This window comes from Venustampulla echinocandica (genome assembly GCF_003357145.1).
Source record: "Venustampulla echinocandica strain BP 5553 chromosome Unknown scaffold_3, whole genome shotgun sequence".
NCBI classification, from domain to species: domain Eukaryota; kingdom Fungi; phylum Ascomycota; class Leotiomycetes; order Helotiales; family Pleuroascaceae; genus Venustampulla; species Venustampulla echinocandica.
In genome coordinates, this window is record NW_022474208.1 from 770410 (window position 1) to 795605 (window position 25196).

General features: G+C 49.6%; 10 protein-coding genes across 10 annotated transcripts; 6 read left to right on the forward strand and 4 right to left on the reverse strand.

The window, feature by feature from the left end:
• Positions 1-845: 845 nt before the first annotated feature.
• Positions 846-3028, forward strand: BP5553_05876 (uncharacterized protein; the record flags this gene model as incomplete). Its single annotated transcript, XM_032014499.1, has 3 exons — positions 846-1055; positions 1119-2949; positions 3000-3028. The coding sequence occupies 3 exons, from the start codon at positions 846-848 to the stop codon at positions 3026-3028; spliced, it is 2070 nt and encodes a 689-aa protein (XP_031869180.1).
• Positions 3029-3554: 526 nt separating this feature from the next.
• Positions 3555-4178, reverse strand: BP5553_05877 (putative eukaryotic translation initiation factor eIF-1A; the record flags this gene model as incomplete). The annotated part of the gene is made up of 3 exons (XM_032014500.1): positions 3555-3925; positions 4014-4092; positions 4158-4178. 3 exons carry the CDS (start codon positions 4176-4178, stop codon positions 3555-3557), a joined length of 471 nt encoding a protein of 156 aa, XP_031869181.1.
• Positions 4179-4966: 788 nt separating this feature from the next.
• BP5553_05878 (uncharacterized protein) lies at positions 4967-7245 on the forward strand (the record flags this gene model as incomplete). Its single annotated transcript, XM_032014501.1, has 3 exons — positions 4967-5599; positions 5796-6071; positions 6163-7245. The coding sequence occupies 3 exons, from the start codon at positions 4967-4969 to the stop codon at positions 7243-7245; spliced, it is 1992 nt and encodes a 663-aa protein (XP_031869182.1).
• Positions 7246-7705: 460 nt separating this feature from the next.
• BP5553_05879 (putative aldehyde dehydrogenase-like protein C21C3) lies at positions 7706-9586 on the reverse strand (the record flags this gene model as incomplete). Its single annotated transcript, XM_032014502.1, has 2 exons — positions 7706-9470; positions 9528-9586. 2 exons carry the CDS (start codon positions 9584-9586, stop codon positions 7706-7708), a joined length of 1824 nt encoding a protein of 607 aa, XP_031869183.1.
• Positions 9587-10431: 845 nt separating this feature from the next.
• BP5553_05880 (uncharacterized protein) lies at positions 10432-12264 on the reverse strand (the record flags this gene model as incomplete). The annotated part of the gene is made up of 1 exon (XM_032014503.1): positions 10432-12264. One exon carries the CDS (start codon positions 12262-12264, stop codon positions 10432-10434), a length of 1833 nt encoding a protein of 610 aa, XP_031869184.1.
• Positions 12265-12900: 636 nt separating this feature from the next.
• Positions 12901-14711, reverse strand: BP5553_05881 (N-terminal nucleophile aminohydrolases (Ntn hydrolases); the record flags this gene model as incomplete). The annotated part of the gene is made up of 2 exons (XM_032014504.1): positions 12901-12943; positions 12997-14711. 2 exons carry the CDS (start codon positions 14709-14711, stop codon positions 12901-12903), a joined length of 1758 nt encoding a protein of 585 aa, XP_031869185.1.
• Positions 14712-17200: 2489 nt separating this feature from the next.
• BP5553_05882 (uncharacterized protein) lies at positions 17201-20456 on the forward strand (the record flags this gene model as incomplete). The annotated part of the gene is made up of 4 exons (XM_032014505.1): positions 17201-17300; positions 17793-19846; positions 19921-19964; positions 20018-20456. The coding sequence occupies 4 exons, from the start codon at positions 17201-17203 to the stop codon at positions 20454-20456; spliced, it is 2637 nt and encodes an 878-aa protein (XP_031869186.1).
• A 1319-nt stretch (positions 20457-21775) lies between these two features.
• BP5553_05883 (60S ribosomal protein L14) lies at positions 21776-22278 on the forward strand (the record flags this gene model as incomplete). Its single annotated transcript, XM_032014506.1, has 2 exons — positions 21776-21901; positions 21961-22278. The coding sequence occupies 2 exons, from the start codon at positions 21776-21778 to the stop codon at positions 22276-22278; spliced, it is 444 nt and encodes a 147-aa protein (XP_031869187.1).
• A 578-nt stretch (positions 22279-22856) lies between these two features.
• BP5553_05884 (Nascent polypeptide-associated complex, alpha subunit) lies at positions 22857-23655 on the forward strand (the record flags this gene model as incomplete). Its single annotated transcript, XM_032014507.1, has 3 exons — positions 22857-23093; positions 23207-23265; positions 23319-23655. The coding sequence occupies 3 exons, from the start codon at positions 22857-22859 to the stop codon at positions 23653-23655; spliced, it is 633 nt and encodes a 210-aa protein (XP_031869188.1).
• Positions 23656-24113: 458 nt separating this feature from the next.
• Positions 24114-24922, forward strand: BP5553_05885 (putative ATP synthase subunit d, mitochondrial; the record flags this gene model as incomplete). Its single annotated transcript, XM_032014508.1, has 4 exons — positions 24114-24125; positions 24286-24681; positions 24744-24830; positions 24893-24922. 4 exons carry the CDS (start codon positions 24114-24116, stop codon positions 24920-24922), a joined length of 525 nt encoding a protein of 174 aa, XP_031869189.1.
• Between the last annotated feature and the right edge of the window lie 274 nt (positions 24923-25196).

Consider the following 25196-nt stretch of genomic DNA (forward strand, 5'->3'; position numbering starts at 1 on the left):
CGAATTCGAAGTTAAGTGAAACCTAGGGGATCAAAAATGTGCTTGAACACCGAAATGGACAGGGAAAGGTTCGCGTTGGGAGGATGGGAACATAGAATATGGCCACAAGCCCACCAGGCTGGAGGAAGAAATGTGAGCTAGCTGTTGTAATATAAGGATATTTGTTCCCGCCAGAAAATTGTCCTAGTGATGTTGAGAAATTGACGTTACAGTACTACAGTAATAGCTCCGTGATGAGGTACGTTGCGACGATCGAGGTCTAGACCCGTCTCGAGACATGGCGTTTGTTGTCCATGTGGAGCTATTAAAGCAGTCAGTCATTAAACTGCCCACGTATCTGTGCCTGCATCCTTCGGATATTGAACGCGTGTCAAGGTAGCAACGTTGATGTTGGTGTTGTCTTCTGTCTTCCATCACCAACTGTGGCTGAGTTATTCGAGGCTTGAAAGCCTTGGCATTCTTACCTGTAGTTACTCCGTATCTCACCCCGAACTTCGAGGTATTATTACTGTACTACCAGGTACAACGACCCAGCATCTCGGAGCCTCTCGTTTGGTCTATCGCTCGTGAATGGATTAATTGCTTCACACACGACCGCAGACGCTTGACTTGTCAATTTCCAGATCACCTCGTCCGCTCCTCCCAGCATACGTTCGGGCTGCACGCTGCACGCGATATCCCAAGTCCCAATGCGCCTTTGAAGCGCCGTTTTCTGTACGAGGCCAATCCCCAATCTCCCGCACGTCACCACTGTTTCCAGAGCATCCCGAGAAACAAAACGATAAAGTTTGAGGGCGACCCTTATCCTCCAGCTTGCGAAGACGTCCCGACTGTGACCTGCGAGTATGCCTTCGATCTTGTCCGAGGATGACAAGGAGACGGTCAAGCGTCATGTTCCAAAGCAATCGAATAAGATCCAGGCTGTAGCCGTAGCACGACTCTACATTGCTTACCCAAACCGCCAAAAATGGCTGTATACTGGACTGCAAGGAGCCGCGGTTCTTGCCAATGATCTGGTGGGAAATACCTACTGGCTTAAGCTCGTAGATGTCTCTGTTCGTCTACCCCTCAAACAGCCTATTGCCTACCATATCGGTCCAGATACTAACTGCAGATAGCCTGCCAATCGGGGAGTAATATGGGACCAAGAAATATACGACACATGGTCTTACAACCAAGATCGGACCTTCTTTCACACATTCGAGACGGAGGAGCTTCTCGCTGGATTATCCTTCGCGGACGAGAAAGAAGCTAAAGCGTTCATGAAGAAGATGAATGATCGAGAGAAGAATGCGAACAAAGCCACAAAAGCAAATCCATTTGGAGGCTCAGGCCAGCAGCATGGAGGTGGACACAGGCATGGATTGCTGGGGGGGTTGTTCGGTGGACATAGACACTCCTCAGCTCCTTCGATCCAACCTACTCCTCCAGACTCGCCGAGTTATGTTCTCCCGCCAGCACCAAGTCACAGACACTCAGGAGGCAGCTTCGGCGCGGAAAAATCACAGTTTGCGGCGCTGGACGCTATTGATCCCAACTGGCGGGAAACTTGGGGCGACGATCTAAAGCAGATGGGTATCACGGATGATCTTATCAGAGATAATCAGGACTTCATTGCGGATTATATCAAGGAACAACAAGCTGCCCAAGCTGCAACTCCACCTCCACCGCCTCCGCCAGTAAATGGAATTGAGAGCCAGAGATCCAAAGCTCCTCCCCCGCCTCCACCACCTGCAGCACCTCCACGGGCCCAATCCGCCAGCCCTCAAAATCCTCCCGCTGGTCGTGGAAGAGGAGCGCCGCCTGCACCACCTCCAGCGAGAAGGTCTGTTGCAAAGGTTGAGCCAGCTCGGGTACCAACACCTCCTCGAGAACCTTCCCCCCCTAGGGGGCCGCCTCCACCAAGATTTGCGGCACCACCTCCTCTGCCAGACGCAGGTAAATACGCCCATACCAACAACAAAGCGCCATCAAGAGCACATTCTACATCTGTGTCTAATGCCGGACCTCCTCCACCGCCGCGGCCACCGAAAGCCCCTCTAGATGACGTGTATGAACCAGGGGAATCTGGTTCTAGATTCGGTGTGCCTCCCCCTTTCCTGGGAGAACGAAAGGCAGTGCCACCTCCAACTCCAAGTCGGGGCCCCGTACCACCACCACCACCAGCGCGAGACCAGGCACAGTCAATCCATGCTCATTCTGTTGCTCCTGCGTACGCAGCTTCCCCCCCGCCTTTGCCTCCTAAGACACCTTCTGCTCCGTCTTCAGCTGCACCACCTCTACCCCCAGCTTCATCACGTCCTGTACCACCTCCTCCAGCAAGAGACAGCGGTCCGCCACAACTTCCTCCTCTACCTCAATCCAATGCTCCTCCGCCACCACCTTTACCTCAATCGAAAGCCCCGACTCCCCCCCTACCCCAGTCTCGCGCTCCACCACCTCCGCCCCTACCTCAGATCAGCGCTCCACCACCTCCTCCTCTGCCTCAGTCCAATGCTCCACCACCTCCGCCTCTACCTCAGAGCAGTGCTCCCCCACCACCACCTTTACCCCAGTCAAACGCCCCCCCACCACCGCCAATGCCTTCGAGTGGTGGTCCACCTCCACCGCCGCCACCACCTCCTGGCGGATTCGGGGGTCCTCCTCCACCACCTCCACCAAACCGCGACTCTGGCTATGCATCTGGGGTTCCTGCTCTGCCACAACCCACTGGCGATCGATCGGACTTGCTGGCCGGCATCCAGAAAGCTGGAGGCATCGGAGCACTGAAGAAAGTTCCAAAAGACCAAGTCCGAGACAGAAGTGCTGTTATGACTCCAGGTGCCACAGATACCGGACCAGCTGGAAGCGGATTGCCTCCTGCCGGTGCGACAGGTGGCGGAGGTGGGGGTTTGGCTGATGCTCTGGCTGCTGCTTTGAACAAGCGGAAGCAGAAAGTCAGTGCGAGTGGTGAGTTCACAGCTAGAAACTTTTTGATACACGTGCTAATTGCTATATAGATGATGAAGCGGATGACGATGATTGGTAGGGACTTGGCATTCGAGTTCCCACATCGAAGTTTTAGGGTAAGCAGGCGTTGTGACTCGTCAGGCAATTCTTGGCCTTAAGGATTAGAACTGCATGACATCACGTCGGAGAAAGGGGCGAAGGGGAAAATTCAGGGTCTCCAATGTAATTGGGAAGAAAAATTAAATGTTAAAATCGCTCCACGCAGAGACCGTCCAGTGTTCAAAAGTGTCTAGGTGGGTGGGTTGTGTAAATGTAGGACATGTATTTCCTATTCTATGAAGTGGACAGAGCCAATGAAATTCCAAGAGAACCTTCAACGATGAAAGGGCCAACGTGCAAGAAGGTATAAGCCCAGCCGATGGAATCTACAACGTCTCTCCCGTTGCAGACCCACCGCCGGTCAGCGGTCAACATAAGAAAATGCTGTCGAGGTTCTCAGGACGCGGCCGTCGATCGTTGACCGCATCCGTGAGATTGAGAGAGAAGACAGTCTTTCTTTCCCTTATACACCCACCATCCCCCATGGCATCCCAGCGAGTCGGCGCTTAAATCTCATCGACATCAATCTCCTTGGCGCCCTTTCCATCGTCATCCTCGCTCTCGCTCCGATCCTCGTCGAACTCGAAGTTGCAGTCTCCCTCGCCTTCTTGTCCGTAGGTGTCGGTCTCGTTGATCTTCGCGTTCTCGGGCAGCTCGCCGTAGGCCTTCAGACTTCTCGCCTCGTCGGCGCTGTATTTCAGGATCACGTCGCCCTTCTCGTCTTGGTAGTCGCGCAGGGACAGCAGGATGATGTCTCCTTGGTTGATCCAGACCTTCTTGCGCAGCTTGCCGCGGATATGCGCGAGTCGTTTGGAACCATCGAAGCAGAGCGCTTCGAGGCGACCATTGCCCAACATTTTTAGGACTTGGGCGTATTCTGTAGGCAGGATGCACGGTTAGCGGGGCTGCTGTGTGTTTGCGGTTTATAACCGGGGCCGCCGAGATGAAAGAAGAGTTGTACGTACCTTGTCCTTCCTCCTTGAAGGTCAGTTCACGCTTCTCGTTGTCGTTCTCGTTCTTTCCACGACGCCGATTCTTGCCTCCCTATTGTGCGATTGTCAGCGGCTGCGTAGCTCAGGGCACTCGGACGAGCGGGGGGTTCTGCTTACTTTTCCCTTATTCTTAGGCATACTTGCAGATGTCCTTGATTATATATGTGTTGTGTTGTGTTCTGTGGATATTCCGATGGCCTCAAGGTATGTATCTGGGGAGGTTGTTTGTTGTTAGTAGACAACAGGAGTTCAAGGTGGGATGTATTTGTATTTATGAGAGAGGCGATAATCTGCGATGCGCTGGTGCCTTTCGACTGGTTTTGGCGGGGTTGACCGTTGCCGTGCTCCGTACGAGAACTTAGTGCGTCACATGTCGGTGGCGCTGCCCCTAGCGCTCGGTGCGGAAGCGAGAACGTGTTTTCACCTTCACCTTCACCTTCGTCTTATTCTTGCTTCGTACTTGGTACAGAGTAACACTTATTATATTGGTTTTTAATACGTGCGTAAGTAATGTAGAACTATAATAGTGAACTATTAATTATAACAGTGATTCGCCTTTTTAAATTACACTACATTGGTACAATTATGAGATTGGAGATGCCCCGTAATAATAACGTACAGAGTACAGTGCTTCGTAGAATTATTTACTGCTGTGTACGAAGTATAAGGCTGTGGCGCAGGTGTGGCGTTAGGATCGCGGATTCCTCCTACTTGTACTTGTACTATTTACACTTACGGTTCTACTGTTCATACTTCGTAACAAATCTTGACTTCATGTCACCTGCGGGCCTTGGAAACAACACAGTATCGCAACCCGACACAGCAATCAGGTCCACCAGAAACCTCCATGGACAAATGAAGCTCCACGCCAATCTTTCCAACTCGCCGCACCAGAGCGATCGATATCTGCAGCTTATACCGAAGTAATGGCTGCAAAGCAAGCTGCCACTGCCGCTGCCGCTGCCGCCAAACCCTACATCGAATATTCCAGGGCTCTGGGTTTGAAGGCCATCAAGGGCGTGACAGCATTCCAAGTCAGATATACGGACCTCCACGCCTACTCTATTACGAGCGGGCGCTTCGCTCCTGGGTACCCGACTCTCCAGCAGATATATGCAGACAGGAAATATATGGTTAGAACCGACCCCTTCTGGTGGTCTTGCGTGGCTAGGAAGGACACTGGCTTTGCGAAGAGTGTTGTGAGGAGTTGGAGTGCTAGGAGGGTGAGGAATGCCCTTGGGGAATCGCTGGCCAAGAAGGGATTTGCTAAAGACGGCGCACGCCTGGAGAAAGGGGCGGGCAAGCATGATCTGTACGGCTCCGCACAGCTTACTCCAACTGCTCTTTGTCTGAGGATGCCATATACAGAGCTGGTGAAGCAGACAGATATTGCTGTGGAGTGGTTCATGGGTGCTCGGGAAGAGAGGCTTCATAAGGAAGAAACGCAACGCAAGAAACAGCCAGTAGCCCATCGCCTGGGAAATACAGCTGCAGCGACGAAACCTGCACTACACTGGCAAGAAAGGGGCAAAACTACAAAGAACTGGAAGCCTCGAAAGGTAGAAGAAGGGGTGGTGCCTAGGGGGCGTAGATAAATACAAAATCATGAATCTCAACTTCGCAGCAAGAAAGTCCCTGTTTATCACCTAATGATATATATAATAATAATAATAATGATAATAAGTAATATACCAATCAATGCTAAGACTAAAGGCCATTTATTTGCCCTGCTGTGTTATTTATAACATCTCGAAGAAGTTGGTTTTACCATCTGTCTACTCTGTGAACAGCCTTGCGCAGCTCGAGTACAACAAACAAACAAGGGGCGCAAGGCTGGTCCAAGCTTCTGGAATTCCAAGCACGTCCCAACTTTCCTTGTCGCATCCAACAACGTATTCGAAGTATCGCAGACAAAACCCCGGACTGTCTACAAACACAACCACAATCACAACAATCACCATGTTAATCTCATTGACCGTGGGAAAGGTTGATGCAGGCGTCGCCGTCTTGCTGACCCACGATAAAAGACTGGTACGGCTTCCCAAGACCTTATCCATCCCCCCCCTAGTACAGACACATTCAAATAGACCATGGCCTAATAAACAATCTTCTGCGTCCGCAGATCGAATTCCCTTCCATACTCCTCCCTCCCAATATATCGTCCGGCAGCATCGTCGACATCACCGTATCAAGGAATCTTGCCTCGGAACAAAAGTCCCAGCAAGGCTTCCTCGCCCTCCAAGACGCAATCTTCTCTACCTTTGGTGCCTCAGAACCGCAAGCCCCCATCCTCCGATGCCGAAATGCAACCCAAACATCTGTAGTCCTAGAATGGGACCCGATAGAGCTGGCCACAGCAGACTGTATCTCCCTATCCTTATTCCGCAATGGGCAAAAGGCCGGAAATATCCCCCGGCCGACTACTATGCAGGTGACGAAGATCAGCGGCCTGGCAGTCGATACAGAATACACGTTTCAGCTGGTATTGCGGACTACCGCGGGGACATTCAATAGCGAGAAGTTGGCGGTGAAGACGCATAAGATGACGGATTTGAGCGGTATCACTGTTACGCCTGGGATCTTACCCGCGCAGCTACGAGACAGCCTTTCTACTGCCGTTGAGAGGATAGGAGCTAAGCTCGCGGATACGGTGCGCATTGATACCACACATTTTGTGACTACGGAAGGGAGGGGCATTGCGTGGGAGAAGGCCGTTGAGATGAATATCCCCGTTGTGAGACCAGAGTGGGTTGAAGGTTGCGAGAGGGGTGGTAGGATTGTTGGCGTGAGGCAGTACTACCTCGACGCGGATCCCAGACAGCGCCAGATACCTGACCTGCAGCAACAGCCTCCAACGCCAAAGGAGGCACCGCAGAGCCCGACAACTAATGGGAAGACGAATGGCGCGAATGGAACTCCAGTGGAACCTCCCACACCTCCGGCAAAGGATACTCCCAAGGAAGCCGAGGAAGAGAGCAGTGAGGACGATGAAGAGGACGAGGACGATAGGTCGACCGTACCGGACGAGCAGAAAGTCCGGGTCGAGGACCGCGAGCAACACAAAGTAGCACTGCGGCCCGGAAAACTCTCGCCAACCGCGGAGGAGAAGGAGAAGGGAAAGGAAGAGGGCGAGGCTGCTGATGATAATTCTGGGTCTGGTAGTCAGACGCCTGGAGATTCGAATTTCCAGGAGGTTGCTCTTTAAACCAAATCGCGCTTGTTATAATATACCTAAGAGTTTTGCTGTCTGAACAGGCTGGCTGTATGCAAAACAGCGAGGTGTTTCGGGGGATCTGCCTGGAACTGACATATTTTTGTTTTAGCTCTCAAAGTCAAGCAAGCAAGCGGACTCTATGTAGTAAATTCCACGGCTTGATTGAACTGTCTACTTTTCTATGTACATGTGTATGTGAGGTATGTGTGAAACATGCATGCTAGGCAGACTTCCCATCCCTCTGAGACAAAGGAAAGGATGAACTTGAGGTCATGAACCATAGCTTTCACCCTACTAACAATATACCCGACTTTAGTCCTACCCCTTTTCTCTTTCGGCTATTATGTTTTTGCACCGTAGCCAGTGCAAGAGACTTCAAGATTACAAATATTTACTACTGCCAATGCCAAATCGGACATACTGTACACGGCCATTAAAACTTCTTCGTCCCTTATGAACTCTTCCACATCCTCTTCAAGCCTTGAACCCGGCCCTTAACCCCCATCCCATACCCAATCTCCGTGACTGCCCTGACGAACTCAAATCCCATCTTCGTATCAGCAATGGGATACCTGATCCGCGGTGGAATGGCAGTTTTGACCCCGGCCCACCCGAACCTATCCTCGCAGACGGCCTTAACATTACACAACCCCCTCAACCCCTCCTCAGCCGCAAACCGGCCATATCCACTCCCGCCCACGCCTCCGAAAGGGAGCTGCACAGCGTAGTACGCGGCGAAATCGTTCACCGCTACCATTCCCGTTCTCAGATTCCGGATCATGGCTTTCATTGGCCAGTCATATTCCCCGAATACGGAAGCTCCAAGTCCGAAATTGGGCGCGTTCGCGATGTCGCAAGAGTCTTCGGGGTTTTTGGCTCGCATGAGGACGCATATTGGGCCAAAGCATTCTTCGTTCGCGATAGCCATGTCTTTCGTCACATCGACAAGGAAAGTTGGTTGGAAATAATGGCCGGAGCGGTGGACGGGGTGTTGGTATCTCTTTCCGCCGACGAGGAGACGGGCTCCGTCTCTTACGGCCCCTTGGATAAGGCTCTCGAGTCTGTCGAATGAAGCACCAGAGATCATGGCTCCCATATCTACATCGTTGTCGTCGAGGATAGAGCCCACGCGTAAGGCTCGAATCCTTGGCTCAAGGGCCAAAACGAGTTTGTCATATACTTTGGGACAGGCAATAATGCGTTCGATACCAATGCAATTCTGTCCAGAGGCTTGGAACGTTCCACGCAAAAGGATCTCTATGATGCGCGGGAGATCTTTCTCGGCGGTATCGAGGATTACAGCTGCATCTTTTCCACCTAATTCCGGAACGATAGGGGTGAGAGTTTTAGCTGCGGCCGCAGCGACCAGCTTCGCAACAGGTCGGCTCCCAATGAATGTGACATGGGAAATTGATGGGTGGCAAGTCAAGTGATTTGCCGTTTCAGGCCAGGTGATGACGGTTTGCACTAAATTGGCATCGTGTCCGCAAACATGAAGGGCACCCTTGACGATCAGAGTAAAATAGCCAGCGCTCCAAGCCGTGTTCTCGGACGCCTTGACAATGATACCATTCCCGGAAAATATGGCGGAAATCATAGGCCCAATGAGGTTATGAACGGGGTAATTCCACGAGACGAGAGCTGCGACAATACCTAGGGGATCATATTGCACCGTGTTCTTCTTGTAAGCCATGAGGAGGTTGGTAGGCCTCCTAGATGGCTGCAATGCCTTCTCTCCATGTAGGATTGTCCAACGAAGCTTTTCCACAGTCACAAGAATCTCTCCTAGCGTAGCATCAACCATAGTCTTGCCAGAGTCGAGACACGCAATCCTGCAGATCTCCTCCTGGTTCTCCATTACAAAGGCCTGTATGCATCGTAGAACTTGTCGTCTTTGGCTGAACGTCGTTCGAACCCATTTATCCTGCGCTGCCTGCGTCTTCTCGATGGCCCGGTCGATTCCCTCAGCGGTGGACGGATTCACGAATCCTAAGAACTCGCCTGTAGCTGGCGCATAGCATTGGATTTCTGTCGAACCGGGTGCCTTGATCGACGGGTTCTCCAAGATAGTCGCATCTTCTGGTCGCTTTGGAGTGGCTATCGTATACTTGATTATCGGTTCCTTGTATATCCATCCTATAATCCCAAATACTGTATATATAACGATGGCGACGGTGACGGTAGCAATTGCTGCAGCGGTATAGAGGAGTTTTTCGCTGTGATCGCTCGGCATCAGCAGATGCTACTTCGGCCTAGGTCAGGTATGCACTTACACCTCTCCTTCTTCCCATCCCATCAAAAACCCATCTGTTTGCGGCTCTACTTGTGCCATTCTGCCACGTCCTCAGTACCTCCCGAAGGCTGTTTTGGTCGCTGTAGTCCCCTATAACTCCAATTGTTTCTCACAGGAGGATTTCGCGAAGGGACCACTTCTATAATCTCATGATACGGATAATAGTAACAGCGACCATGGAATAACTCAGAGACCAGGATTGCAAAAGAGAGATGCCAGTCGTTCACGAGGGACATCTCGAAATTATTGGGAAGGCAATGAGCATCCCTGCTAGCGCGAGTTTCCCCCTTTTCAGGCTGAACAGCCTCGAGACAGCCTCGCGACCCTCGCTGGGGGGTCGAACTAACTAAATTGTCCCCAACGTAAGGTAGATATAAGTAACTATCTTGTAATTGAGGGTTTTACCTCATTTAAAGACACTGGTTTATTCAATACGCGAGTAATAGTTGGAGCAAATATTTCTTATTCTTTAGTAAGTTTTGCGTTTTAGGAAACCGAATTTATATTTCTATAAATCCAATTCATTTCTCAGCACCAAAGCTACTAGTTGTATATCAACTCCGAAAAGCAATGCTATAGCAATATACTCCGTATAAGTAGTGTAGACAAAGCGCCCCCATTCTATAATGGCCCAAGCTAGACCAACGCCATGCTAAATCAACGCAACGCAAGGTGTTAAATATCCACCCGTTTTCCCAGCAATCCAGGCCCCTTTGGAAGTTTTGCCACAACCATAACACTATGTTAAATAATACAAGCCAGTGATCTGTGTATATCCTTGATCTAAAACCATGCAAACCGAAGCACGCCACACCGATTGATTAAGATATAATAGAAAGGGCAAAATATATTGTAAATCTCTCGTCGATCCACAAACCATTACTTCAGTCACAGTACTCGGATCCTTCATCCTCCGTTGCCTCATAGATACTTCCCTCGTCGTCTTCTAGTGCTTCTTCCTCGGCCATTTCGATATCGGAATTATCCATTGGTAGATCGCTATTATCTATTTTGTATTTCTTCGTCTTCGCTGGCTGCTTTCTTCTTGGAGTCTTGCCACGCTTTATTGTTTTGGCTGCCGCCTTACCCCTCTTGACTGAATTGGTAGTGGTGACCTCGAAATCACTTCCCTCTGTGCCATCGGCATTCTTGCTCTTTTTAGCGCGGGATCGTTTGGCTACATCAACTTTGACTTCATTGGCTAATGATTCGCCCTCATCCTCATCTAGCTTGTCGCTTTCCGACTTGGACTTCTTCGTCCTCTTCTTTGCCGGCCCCTTGACACGCTTGCTTGACTTAACTGTCGCCACCTCAAAATCACTCTCCTCTATATCGTCGGCGTTCTTGCGCTTTTTGGCATGAGACCTCCCCATACTAATAGCCTTGCTTTCATCGACCCATGGTTCATTTTTGGGCTGTTTTCTCTTCTCTGATCTATTGAGGAGGTGATCGATCGGGCACTTCGATTTATCCCACTCCTCAGTGCCGGCGCTTGTATTTGCTCTGCAGCGAAAGCAGTTTTTGCCATGGGCGATGAACAATTGGTGGAGGGAATACTTCAACTCGTCCGGGACGCGGAGGTTGCAGTGATTGAAAGTCTGATCTCTAGTGGCCTTTGGAGGTACCCAACCAAGCCACTTGCAGTGGCGCCAAACGTGAGTATCAACAGCAAAACTTGGGCGCTGTAAGCGGAACAATAGAACACATGATGCTGTTTTGATGCCGATGCCAGGCAACTTCACCAATTCATCCATGGCCTGCCAATCCTCCTTTAAGTCGAGCACCCAGTCTAGTGATAGAGGGTTTTCCGCGAACCTGGCGAGTTCAGTGTCTTTTTGTTGCTGGGTCAGGTCATCCAGCCCCGGAATGTTGGCTGCTACCCCAGTCTTCTTCTCCTCTAAAAGGGCGTCGCGACGATCACAATTTTTCTTGTGAACAATGTCCAGGATCTTCTTGATGTTGTTTCCTTTTACAACAGCAAGACCACCACATCTAATTGCATCAATGACCTTCCCAACTTCAGCTTTGTGCACAGCTTCCCAATTGGCGGTGTCATTTTTCATGCCAAATGTATCTTTGAGACTTTGGAAAGCCTTGTTTGAGTTATTCGAGGTAGTTGCTGCACTCAGTAACGTTCTGAGAAGTGAATCAATAAGATCCGGTACCTCGCCACAGCCAGTAACCTCCAATGATGGCCGAGGAATGGTTGCGGGCTGCGTGACCTTTCCATGCTTTCCCGTCAATAGCCGATGCACTTCCTCGCAAGCTTGCGGGGTCGGCATGACGTGATGAGGGAAAGGCGAGTTCTGGTGGTCCACTCCATATCGATTCTTAGATTTCTTGACATTATTTTGGAGCTTTTCATCGGCGTCCACTAGATCTTTGACTTTGTGAAGAACATCCGTAGACGTGTCGACACCACTCTTTAGGGCTTTGGAGTCCTCAAGCTTCGCTTCTTTGCCATCTTCACCTACCCCTAACTTGACTTTTTGCTCTAACTGCTCCTCGGTTTTGGGTTCGTTAAGCAGGTCCGCAGTAACAGGGTCTGTAGTTTCACTGCGACCAGGAGGCTCTTGGGTGGCTAGTTTGGCCGTAGGCTTTGGGACGGCTTTCGAGACAGGGAAAAATAGTAGCCTGGAGCTACCCAAGCCATGGGGCAGGACATCCCACGGCCCTGGAACTTCGTCGGCGGAGGCCGGTCGTAGAGAGTCCCCCATGTCGGTGACGACCCCTGAGTGAAAATATATTTCTTGATAAATGTACGATTGAGATATTGAACTGATGGATAAGAATGCTTCCTGGACTCTAGATCCTGTATCTGTATCAGAACGAGTGATGGACTTGGTTTGATGATGATTTGGTGATGCACCAGGTGTTTGCTGAAAGATGATGTTGGCGTCAACCACAAGATGGGAGCAACGAATGCGACACCAATTTAGCGAGCGACCCCTTGCGCCATGAAGACACTATGGAAGTGACTCAAGTGATTCCTCAACAACACCCTATTTCAGTAGTTTATCACCGCTATGGTTATTATTGATCTTAAGGACGCCATCCTCGCCTCCAGAATTCAAATTACTAGCCTAACAAAGGCAGGCAGGCAGCAGGCAGTGGAGGTGGATTCTGTTAGCTGCATTGCACCTTGATATATCCCAATTAATCGTGTCATTTGCACATATTATATTAAGAACATCACCAACAAGCAAGAGTAATCCAGAAATTACAAGAATCTACATTCGTATTGCCTGAGCATTAACTACACTCTACAAACATAGCCACCGCTTTATACACCTGAACTCCAACGTCTTACCATAACCTCGTCTTATCCAACTCATATGTTTATATGTCCAACATTACTCATAGTCTCGATTACGCTCGTTTGCGAAATTGTGCAAGCTGAGTCACATATTAGCGTTGGAGGTTGTATCACGAAAGAAAATAAGTCTTACCTAATGTCATGACGGTCTCGAACAGTCGAAGCATTGGGCTCCTCTCTGTATCTGTCCTTGTTCGAATACCCGGTCGAATCGTCATTAGAACCTTCCGGAACAACCTCTCCATGCTCGTTGACTACCGCTCCATTGGTGACCAGTTCAAATTCCCGCTCTCCAGCTTGTCCATTGCAGACTGCCTCCTTCGCCCCCTGCAACGTCTTGAGCCTCTTGCCTTCGCCTCGGAGTCTTTCAAGATGCTCGAAATAGCCTTTGGTAACAGGAGTGACGTATTTACCACAGAAAACGCCGACCTCAAACTCCTGTGAAGGGCCTCGGGGAGAGAGTGATGCACAGGCAGCTTTCAAATCCTCCAGTGATTGATAGATGACTTCCTCAGCACCGATGTGTTTGGCAATTTCTAGCCTATCTCGGTTATGCGCTACAAGCTCCTTGGGCGATGCAAGATCAATTCCGTAGATGTGTTGATGAGTGATGGGAGGAGCGCTAGAAGCAAAGATGACCTTCTTGGCACCAGCTTCTCTTGCCATGTTGACAATCTCTCGGCTGGTAGTACCACGGACAATGCTATCATCGACAAGAAGAACAGTCCGGCCTGCAAATTCGGACGGGATAGGACTCAATTTCCGACGCACAGACTTTTGGCGCGCACCTTGCCCAGGCATAATGAAGGTCCGGAAGACATATCGATTCTTAACGAAGCCCTGGCAATAGGGGATTTTGAGTCGCTCGGAAAGACTGGCTGCAGATGTATTGGACGTCTCAGGAATAGGGATGATACAATCGATTTCCTTGATACCTTCCTCGCCCAGGGTTCGGATGAGCGTGTCAGCCAGTTTGTAACCCATATTCTGACGGCTTTGGTGGACGCTGATGCCATCAATAACAGAGTCCGGCCGCGAGAAATAAACGAATTCAAAAATATCTGGTGAATACGCAAGCTGGGGGACGACCTGCCGGAAGATAGGCTTGGATCCCTTCCGAATTATGACAGCTTGTCCAGGAAGGATATCCACAATGTCGCCAAATCCGAGCTGGCGCAAAGCAACCGACTCAGAAGCCATCATATAATCCGTAGCACCGGTTAATGTCTTGGAAGGACGAGAACCTAGAACAAGAGGCCGAATTCCATAAGGATCGCGGAAGCCGAGAATGCCAAACCCGGCTAACATTGATGCGCAAGCCCAACCGCCCACACATTTTCCGTACATCCGCTCCAAACTGCTGAAAATATCTTCCTCATTGACACGGGCCTTTCCAGTTTCGTTCAGCTCATTGGCGAAGATATTCAACATCAATTCGCTATCGCTGTCGGTATTGATATGCCGATGCGCCTCTCTGTCGAGGAAGGTTCGGAGCTCTTCGGCATTGATCAGGTTCCCATTATGAGCGAATGTGATTCCATACGGGCTGTTGACATAGAATGGCTGTGCCTCGGCGCTGGCGCTGCTGCCGGCAGTAGGATATCTCAGATGACCCAGGCCCATGAAACCAGGAAGGTCTTGAACTCGCGATCCGTCGGAAAAGACATTAGCGGCCATGCCGTTGCCTTTGCACTGATATATTCTTCCGCCTGAGGCACACGTAGCTATGCCACACGCATCTTGCCCTCTATGCTGGAGATAGTAGAGCGCATCGTGGAGGTCGGCAGCGGCAGTTGTCGAGTAGGGATCACCGATATCCCCAAGGATGAGTCCAAGAATGCCGCACATCTTTGCTAGTTCGAAGGTTCAACGAAAATCTCCCTGCTGCGATGCGGTTAGCTTGATCTAGGAACCACTTTCCAGCAATGTGTTAAGAGTATACAGTTGGTTCAGTTTGAATGTGTATCCGCAAAATGTGCTCGGAAGTCTAACATCTAAAAATAATATTCGTTCATCATAACCAAGAGGAAATACATAAATGTGGAGAAGGGATATTGAGTATGGTATAGTAGCTGTAATTCCTTACCTTTTGCGAAACACCGGCTTAGTGTGATAGTGGGAGAGTCAAGACGCCCGGATGGAGTTAGACAAGGGCGAAGGGAACGAAAGCAAGTGGAGAGACGATATCTTCAAGCAGGTTATCCGGTTGACAGTAAGGGGTGTTGGAATGGGCTGGAACCTCGATATAGGAGGTCGAGACCAAGCATAGCACAGCTGGGGCGTTGTGTCGTGGGATGCATTTTTCAAGTTCTAGCAGAGACCAGGGCATCCCACCTTTTTTCACGAATCTTTTTGTCTTGGGGCCGAGCCAAAACTTTCTCGGCTGGGTTTCGGTTGCTGCTTAGTAACCTGTTGGTGGCGACAGCAATCAGGATGAAAGAGCAGGGAATAAGACTATGTAAAGCCCCAGGAGCTATCATATATACATGCGATAATGGATTAGTTTCCCAAAAGTTCACCTAGGCATGTTCCATCGTTTGAATATAAACATGGTGTTTGTCCACTCCTGCAGTTTTGATGCAAATATTTAGATAAGAGCAGACAGAACTGGTCGGATCGGAGATACTAATCACCGTTATCCCAACTTCCAGCACTAGCCGTATTGCGTATAGCGGCATCTAGATATGCCGACCTTCTTCGCGGACGATTATAGTAAACAGTGGTAAACAAGGCAATATATTTCATCTTGAGCAACAGTTGTGCCTTAATACCCCAATGCACTTGAAGAGGTGAACACGATGATAGGGGTGAAGGCAAGTGCACTTCTGCATCTTCCTGCCAAGATACCTCTGCTTGTGGCTTGTTTGCTCTATAATTTTATTGTGATGGTTAGCTGCACTTAGAGGTTGAATCTAGGACATACTTCGTACCTTTGTCAATAGTTGCTGCTCTCTCCCAACCAACCATTTGGGAGACCACGGCATCATGACCCAATGGCGTCAACTGCATGGCGCTCACGCTTTCTTCCGTGCCTCTTTTTTGTTGTAATAGTTTGCTTTCATATATGGAACCACGGGCTATGCCTGCCTGTATTATCAGCTGCTTCAGCTGAATAACTGTGTGCAAGGCTCTGACACAGTCGTGTCAACAACCCTTTTCAATCGTATCACCTCCAGCTCGTTATTGCTGTTGCTTTGGCCTTTATCCTTTGAAAGTAAAGGATGCCGATTTGTTTTGTTCCGTTCATGCAAACTCTGGCGCTATCGTATTGGCCGCTGTGCCCTTAATCTCTCCGGCCACCATCTCTTTTCCAGAGCAAAAGATTGTTATTGCGCCGTTAGAATTGACACGTGATTGTATGTTCGCTTGTTGTTCTAAACCAACCATTTGTAAGTCCATGGTGTCTCGTGTCAAATTCTCTGTGCCCAATTTTCTCTCCCTGCCTCCTGATGTCCAATCCAGTTTGCGGATATCCCTGTGTCATTGTCAGAAGCAGCAATCCGAGAAGGCAACTAGGGAGGCCATACTGTGTTAAGGTTATGGTGTTCAGGCTCTTCTTCTCTGTTTCCATATCCAAGCCCAATTTCACCTCTCTGGTGTCGCCATAAGAGGATCATCCGCCAGAGTGCTAGTCCGCTAATGAAGGAAGTCCACAATACAGTGCGAATTCCCGTTACTCTTCTGTGCCTTGTTTGTGGGACTTACAAAGAGTGACAATAGTGTTCGCATAACACCACTGCTTGGCCGACTAAGAAGAATCCGCAGACGTTCGGAGTCCTCCTCTATGACAAGCCTTATTACAAGTCCCTAGATCTGGGAAGGATACCCTAGGCGGCAAACTTTGAGGGTGCGATAGAGTTGACCAACTTTCCCGTATCCTGCAAATTCAATAGATCTCCTAGCTATGCAAAGAGTTTGATTTATGACTCCGGCGTCTAGAACCTGCGCACGATACGGCGAGACGCCTAACAAAGCCACCTGTTGGTATAAGGGCTGCTCCTCCGTCGCCGCGCCCACCTTAGCACCGCTAAGGACTTTTCCTCGATCTATTTGCAAAGCTAACAAGCCCTCAATCCCTTCGATATCAACATTGCCAAACACTCAACCATCGCCGATAGCACAGGAGGGATTCTTCCAATACTGTATTTGGTATGTCCTATTCTCTTCTCAAAATCCATACGCCATTAGTACGCCCTATAATTGAGCCTAGCTAACTAATCATCTCTCCCAAAGAGATAACACGATCTTGCCCGCTTTGGGCTTTCCCAACCTCTCGTCCCGCGAGGACATCGCCCCCGACCCGAGTCAAACGAATTGCAATCGACTCATCGCAAACAATGGCTTCGCCTCAAGCTCCCATAATATTGATCGATGGCGACTACGATAACATTGAATCAACGAGGTCTATGCGCCCTAATGGCTTACAACGCCGTAATCGTAAGTGGTTCCTTCTCTCGGCTAGCTATTAGGCCTTGGTCGACCGAAGGCTACACCCTCACTCTTTGTGCCTACCCCTTCTCTGTGTTCCGCCCTTTAAAGGTCTTACTTTGGCTGCCCCTGGTGCCCGAGGCCTCCATGTCTTCGTACCCTTTGGCATTTCAGCCTAGATGAGTAGAGGCACCATTTTCATCACATATCGCCTTGGAGTTCATACTTACCCACGCCATCTTCCCCCTCCTGGGCCTCGCTTGTAGCATTTACGCACTGAGGTGCACATGAAATTATGGCCGACAGATCTATGAGCTATCTCCCAGCAAGTCCGGTTTCCTTCGCTTCCTTTCACGCTCCGTGGACCTTGTTTATGATGGCGGCCTGGCTCTTCTCTCCGGCTCCAATCCTTGTTCATTTCTTTCGGATAGAACGTCTCTTACCTTGAACTCGAAGCTCGTTACTTTACAACTTAGAACTACAACTAAAAGTTCGAAATAGGTTCATCAGAGAACACGAATGCGACCATCTCCGATCTGAGACCGCAGGCACTTGTCCAAGAAGGATCTTCGGATTCGCTTAGTATCTGCATACCCTTCGCCTTGTATAAGGAATCATCCCTTTACAAATACCGGTTGCATGAAAACCATTGGCGATTAATCGAATGTCCAGAAGAACCGCTGCGCATATCGGAGGTGGTAAAAGCTAAAGAGCGCAATGGTAAACCAGAACCCAGTAGGTTCTCGGGCTCAAGCGCTGGACTACACCGAGCCAATCGAGCATTTGGATCACCAGCCTCTTGCTTCTCCACAAATGCCACCTCCCGGCCAAAATTAATTGCTGCTAGCAATCCGGTTGAACTTGCAAGTGAGAATTACAGCGGGGTTTCCCATTCTCGACCACAACCATTTACTCTTCGTCAAAGAGCGCAGGGCACTGCAAATTCTTCTCCTGACACTTTAGTTGGGGATGATAATAATCGCCAAACCAAATCACCAAAGGACCCCTCTCCGCAAGCCTATGCCAGCGTTGTGCCCGAAGGCGCCGAGGTCATCGATATCGATGATGATGATCAATATGTGGTCATTCAGGATGAAGATGACGATCCTGAAGTGGTGGTTATTAGCGACAGCCGATTCCCAAATGCCCGTCCTATACGACTTCGGAATGCTCCAGCAAGCGGCCGCCGGAAATCGTCGCAGCCAAAGATTATCGAACTCCGAAACCCGCCAATTGCCCTGCCGTTCACCTGCCTTGAGACATATGCCTGGCCTGGTAAGATATTGAGGCCGAATTTGACTGTTGAGCTTCGGAACGGGGACTTCCTGAGGATCAGGATGATCATATCCAACCCACAAACAAGAGAAGTGAAGTTACGTGGAGATCGGCTAAAGCGGACAAACTTCTTGGAGGGACGACTGCCAGAAATAGACAATGAACTTTGTTTTGTATACGATGTGGATCTCGACGATGAGAGGAGCCATGAAGAGCAGGGAGCTGGCGAGGTCCTCATTAGTGACATCCTTAGAGTTCGCAAAATTCGAGTCACCAATGAAAGTTTTGATGCAGCCAGTACCATAGATGGCTTGCTCTCTGTTCGCTGGAAATACACTAGGACTTTCGTAACCGCATCTGATCGGATCAAGGGGAGTACTGAAAAGGAGTGGGCACTGGAGCGTCTTCAAGCCTCAGAATTACCCAAGGATACTATTCCTGACGACAAACGCCGAGCTAACTGGCGTGGCAGAACCGTACCCGGTGGCGCCTATCGTCCTTCTCTTGAGTCTCGTCCTGAAAATACTCGGAAACGAAAGGAAGCTTGTTATGACGAAGCTTATGGCGCAACAAGTGGAAATCTAAAGAGGCCTCGAGCCAGGGTTGACCTCGGGAGCGGTGTTGGAGAGCGTTCGTCATGTATCAACTTAGCAGCTGGAAACGCTACTTCGCCACAGCGTGCGCCATCGAATCTGATAGATCTAACTGAAGATCCAAAGCCGGCTCCTAGTCTAGCTCGTACTGCGGTAGTGGCAGATGTGACATTCTCCAACTCGGCGAGACCGACATCACCAATTAGGAGATTGCCTGGTCAGACCTACACATACGGCGATATGTTCTGTGGGGCAGGCGGAACAACACGTGGTGCATCCATGGCCGGCCTGCGTGTCAAATATGGGGTGGACTCATTTAACCATGCCTGCGAAACTTGGCTTGCTAACTTTCCATATGCTGTCTGCCGTCATATGGAACTCTGCACGTTCTTCCAGGAAGTAGAAATTTCCGGAGAAAATGCCATAGTCGATATTCTGCACCTGTCTCCCCCTTGTCAGTATTTCTCTAGAGCTCATACGGTAGCTGGCAAAGATGACGATATGAACACTGCGAGTCTTTTTGCCGTTGAGCAGGCGTTGAAGATTACAAGGCCCAGAGTTGCAACTCTGGAGCAGACGTTCTCTATTATTGACAATCGATTTTGCTTTTATTTTAATGCTTTAATTTGTCAGTTTACTAGTCTGGAGTATTCTGTCAGATGGCAAATCGTCCAGCTGGCACAGTTGGTATGTATTTCCTTTCCCTTCCTTAAAACTGTTCAAGCGATGGCTAAAGAATATGCTGACTGACTTTGCTTTAGGGGCTCCCACAACGCCGCTACCGCCTGATTGCTATAGCTGCCTGGTTAGTGCACCTCTCTGATATCGTTGTAAGTGCTAATCATCGTCCCACCTCAGCCCAGGCGAGATTCTTCCCCGCATGCCCGCTGCCACACATGCCGATCCCCGATTTCCATTGAACGGTCTCAAGCCCTACGCAACCGTGAATGAAGCTCTCGCTACCATCCCTCTTAATGCGGAAGACCACGACCTCGACAGAGCAAAATTTGCTTTGGATAAGTGCAAGGACCCCTACGATGGCGATAACATCCTGCCACGAGCGATGACCACTTCAGGAGGCCAGAATTACCACCCGGGAGGCAAGCGAGACTTTACGCTTCGGGAATATGCAGTTTTGCAAGGATTCCCCCCTGCTCATGTGTTCAAGGGCAAATATATCAAGAAGCAGATTGGCAATGCTGTCCCTCCTCTCGTTGCAAAGGTTCTGTTCGAGAGCGTAAAGCAGCAACTGGAGGAGGCGGATGGGGTTATAGATGAGGGGATCGTGATTGATTAGATGTTTGGTGGAATGTAGAGTGTGGGTTCATGGGGATAGGGAGGCGTTGATGAAAGCACGATACCACGACGGAGGCACATTGAAAGGTAGCGTGATATGTTTGGTTACTGTAAGTATAGAATATTCTTTATTAACTAGAGAAGGATCCATATCGTCCCCATGGCATATCTTTGTAAAATGCATTCAGCTCCGTATCAAGGTCTAGCAACAATGCCCCCGACTTCTTCCACATCGATACAAGGTCGAATTCGAAACAGTTCCTTGGCATGGGACATGTTGGAAATAGCCCGATACTACTAGGTATTTACTACCAAAGGGCACGAAGACTGTGTTGGCTAGACGTGAGAATCTCACTGCCGGAATTCACAGTTTAGGAAACGAAACGAGAACTTCAAACCTTTGGAATACCGGGAGATGTCTGGATAACCTATAGTACAACAGTCAGCGAGCTATCTTGAAAAATTTTGCGTACGCAATTAACGATGTTGATTGTAGTGCTCAGTGATCTTGGTAGAAAAACTTCAGTGCTCCGTAGAGCTCAGGATTTTCAGTGTATTTTTGTAATCATTGCAGGGAATAAGGAGTAGCATAGAGCTGCACCACTGATAGTTGTAAGGTGTCCACGTACCATATATCTCCTACAGTCGACGGCGTTGAGGACATTGTTTCAATTGGAAACAGACCAGTCCAGTCTAGCCTATGGATAGCCACATTGTAACTAGGGAAGAAACTGTTTTGATCGACTCCTTAAAAACGAGTGCTTCGGGCCCTAGATTAATCTTAATTGATCGTTAGCAAACTGTCCAGCTGCCCCAGTCACAGAACGCTGTCAACAGAAAGGAAAACCTCAGAATATGTAAGATTGAATGTCATCCACTCACCCGATATAGCGACCCCGGCGAGGGTGCCACCGGGCAAGGTCGATCGCAAATTATATCATCATTGGAAGGAGTGGGCAGGCCTGTGAGGAACAGGAGTAGAACTTACAGTTTGAATTGCAAGCAGCTGTCATATAAGGCAGCTGCATGGTTCATGGCGCCTACACGCCAGAGGAACCATTATTCAATGCATTGTTGTGGACATTGTACCCAAGGGATTGAGTAGAGTTGGGCGATGTTTGGATGTTGGAAAGAAAAGTCGCTGAAAGCTCGAAGAGAGAATGCTTTTAGCCTTCGCCGAGCTTCAGCCACTACTGCATGGCTGCCCCAGGCACCAACAAGGTTAGGGCTGCGGCCTCGCTTAGAAATCCACATCCTCGAATTCGGAATTTCGGATCTCCTACCGCGACAATCTCGACAATGATATAGAAATCAATCACAATGGGTGACGCCGATATCACAGCATCATCTTGGAGACTGGTGGAGGTTGGGCGCATCTGCCTCATCCATGGAGGACCCTCAGACGGCAAGCTAGCCGCGATCGTTGAGATCATCGACCACAAGCGCGTATGTGCAACTTGCCTGGGCATTGGGAATTTGAGGCGCAAAGTACTGATTTGATCCAGGCCCTCATTGATGGACCAGCAACCGACGTCAAGACCGCCGTTCCCCGTCAAGCAATCTCCCTCGCCAATGTTATTCTTACCCCTCTGGTCCTCGAGAAACTCCCCCGGAGTGCACGAACTGGCGTTGTAAAGGCGGCATGGGAGCAGGCCGGTATTGAGGCAAAATGGCAGGAGAGTTCGTGGGCCAAGAAGCGTGCTCAAAGAGAGCGGAGACGGGCATTGACAGACTTCGAGCGCTTCAAGGTTATGAGACTGAAGAAGCAGGCACGTTTCGAGGTCCGGAAGTCGTTGGCCAAGGTCAAGGCTTCTGCGAACTAGACTATCGGGTTGGTGGATTTGGGACTGCGAGGAGCATGACTGCATTGGGTTGCTGGATTTCTTTGCTTCTCAAGGAGCTTTGTACCCTACGTCAAATATGACGGGCGTCAAGAGCATACAATGGATTTCAAAACCACATTGAAGTGCTCTCGGAAAATTGAAATGCCATGATGCGTCAGCCTATGGAGACCTCTGAAATTCAACTACTGTGCAAATCCCAATTCTACATTCTATAAGATGATAATGACTACTTGTAAACTTTGTATCTATGAAGATTCGTTGCCTTTGATGTTGTCTGGCACTGTCCTGCGTTCGGTAGCTTAAAAATTGTTTAGCGAACCTTCACAACCCTAAATACAAAGCTCCGCCTCTTCAACCTTCAACCATTCAGAAGCTGAATTATATCCCGCCCTCACCTTTCACCCTTCCAGGTCAGTACTATCAATTCATTTCCATCTCAATCTTGGGTCTTGGTAAAACCGCTGTTGCTACGGAAAGCGCGCGCTACCTGAATGCGCACGAGAAATATTCGCAATCGGTTGCTAACCTGCACATCACAGACCTACCTACCACCCAAGATGGCGAACCCACGTGTCGAAGAGCTCCCAGATGATGAGCCACCAAAGAATGTCACCGCAGAGGATGAGGGATCCGAGAGCTCTGATTCTGAGGTCGAGACCGGCGAGAGCGGAATTCCTGCAGGAGGAGCTGTCGTCCACTCTCGCAATGAGAAGAAGGCACGCAAGTCAATTGCCAAGCTTGGCCTTACCCGTGTCCCTGGTATCACCAGAGTCACTCTAAGACGACCAAAGAATGTCAGTATCTCTATCTATCACGAGCCCAGAACACCGTTGTGGACACCCTTCGATTCTTTGCTGCTCTATTCCGTTTGTTGGCCTCATGGTGTTGGGACTAACTAGCATTACAGATCCTTTTCGTCATCAACCAGCCAGAGGTCTACAAGTCTCCCACAAGCAACACATACATGTAAGAGCATCGGCCCCGGCCCTTTAGGATATCGACACTAACAGTCGTTAAAGTGTGTTCGGAGAGGCCAAGATTGAGGATCTTAACTCCCAGGCTCAAGCTTCCGCCGCCCAACAGCTCGCCGCTGCCGAATCCCACGACCATGCCGGACACGACCACGCTGGCCATGACCACGACCATGACCACGGCAAAGGCAAGGGCCCTGAGACTGGCGAGGACAAGAAGGAGGAAGAAGAGGATGACGGAGAGGAGGTCGATGCCAGCGGTCTGGAGGATAAGGATATCGAGCTGGTCATGACTCAAGCAAGCGTCTCGCGGAACAAGGCTGTCAAGGCTTTGAAGGAGAACGATAATGATATAGTCAACTCTATCATGGCTTTAAGCATATAGAGTCTAGAGCTTAATCGTCCCGCTTTACCTAGCTATGCAGATGCCTTTGCCCTCTCGGTTGAGAAGCAAAAGCTGTAAATTCAAATTTGAATCATGAAATGCAGAATTGCAGTCATTCTCTGGTCATCCTCCAGTCCTATGCATGAACACTGACGAAGTTATGCTCTCCCAAACCCCGCTTTGAATCTAATTCGTAGACTATGTGGCTATAATAAACTAAAAGCAACCCTCTTCGACCTTGTCTTACCATTAATTATTTCATTAATCCCGTTAAAAACAAGGTCAGCCGCTCAAGGACCTATAATAAGGTAAGGTATCTCAAGTTGCTAGCCTGCCCGACTAGGATCATTTTCATTTTTGGCACGTGATCTATTAGCGGTTTGCCGAAGCTCCAGGTTTTGACGACGAGCGTCAACACCAACCAACTATCACTCCTTCAAACCCCGAATACCGTCACAATGGCAGCCGGAGTAAGTCTAACCGCTCAATTGATCCTCCCTTCTCTCTGTGAAGCCCTGCGCGCTCTTTCTGGAGTTGCGTTAGGCCACTTAACACCCTCCTCTCCGAGTCGTGCCGAATGCCCTCAAATCTTCTCCCCACGTTCATAGCTAACATAGTCCTTCCCTCCAGCGAAGCGCAGCACTCAAGCTCGATTGGGCGAAAATAACCACCTCCCTCGGCCTCCGTGGTCAAACTGCCGCCTCTCTCCAAGCCTTTAAGAAGCGCAACGAAGACGCCCGGCGCCGTGTACAACAGCTTTCGGAATTGCCGCAGCAGGTGGACGTTGCGCACTACCGCTCGCTCCTGAAGAACCAAGATGTCGTAAACGAGATCGAAAAGCACTTCACTAGCTTCAAGCCCGTCACGTACGATGTTAATAGGCAGATCAAGGCGATTGACGCCTTCGAGGCGCAGGCTGTGAAGAATGCCGAGGAGACCAAGGGACGGGTTGATTTGGAGCTGAAGGATTTGGCAAAGACGTTGAAGAATATCGAGGAGGCTAGACCGTTTGAGGATCTCACTGTGGTATGTACTCCCGTTGGCGTTGAATATCGACGGACTGTTGCTAATGTGTTGGGGGATTTTAGGACGAAGTTGCAGCGGCTCAGCCACAAATCGATGAGAAGACCTCCCAACTTGTTTCCAAGGGCCGATGGATGGTACCAGGCTACAAGGTACGTTTACCCCTAGGAATCACTCTCGAAATGTTAGAGACCGCTACTAACACACTTTGCAGGAGAAATTCGGCGATCTTTCCATCTTGTAGACAACTATCTCTCCTTCCTTTTGTTCGATGTACGAGTGTAAATAGCGAAGCGATAGAAGAGACAATTGAAGTTGGTGTTCCTAGCAGTGCGTTCTGTGTGATGCCAGTGACATCAGATGATAATTGGCATTCTACTGTTCCTGGAATACAATAAGTGTATATGGGCGGACCTTCGAGACAAATCATTTTCAATAATGACCAGGCGTCGAACTGCTTTCCGAGCGAGAGCTAGGTTGAAGAGCCCCCTTGAGCCAGTAACTCGCGTAGCCCAAGC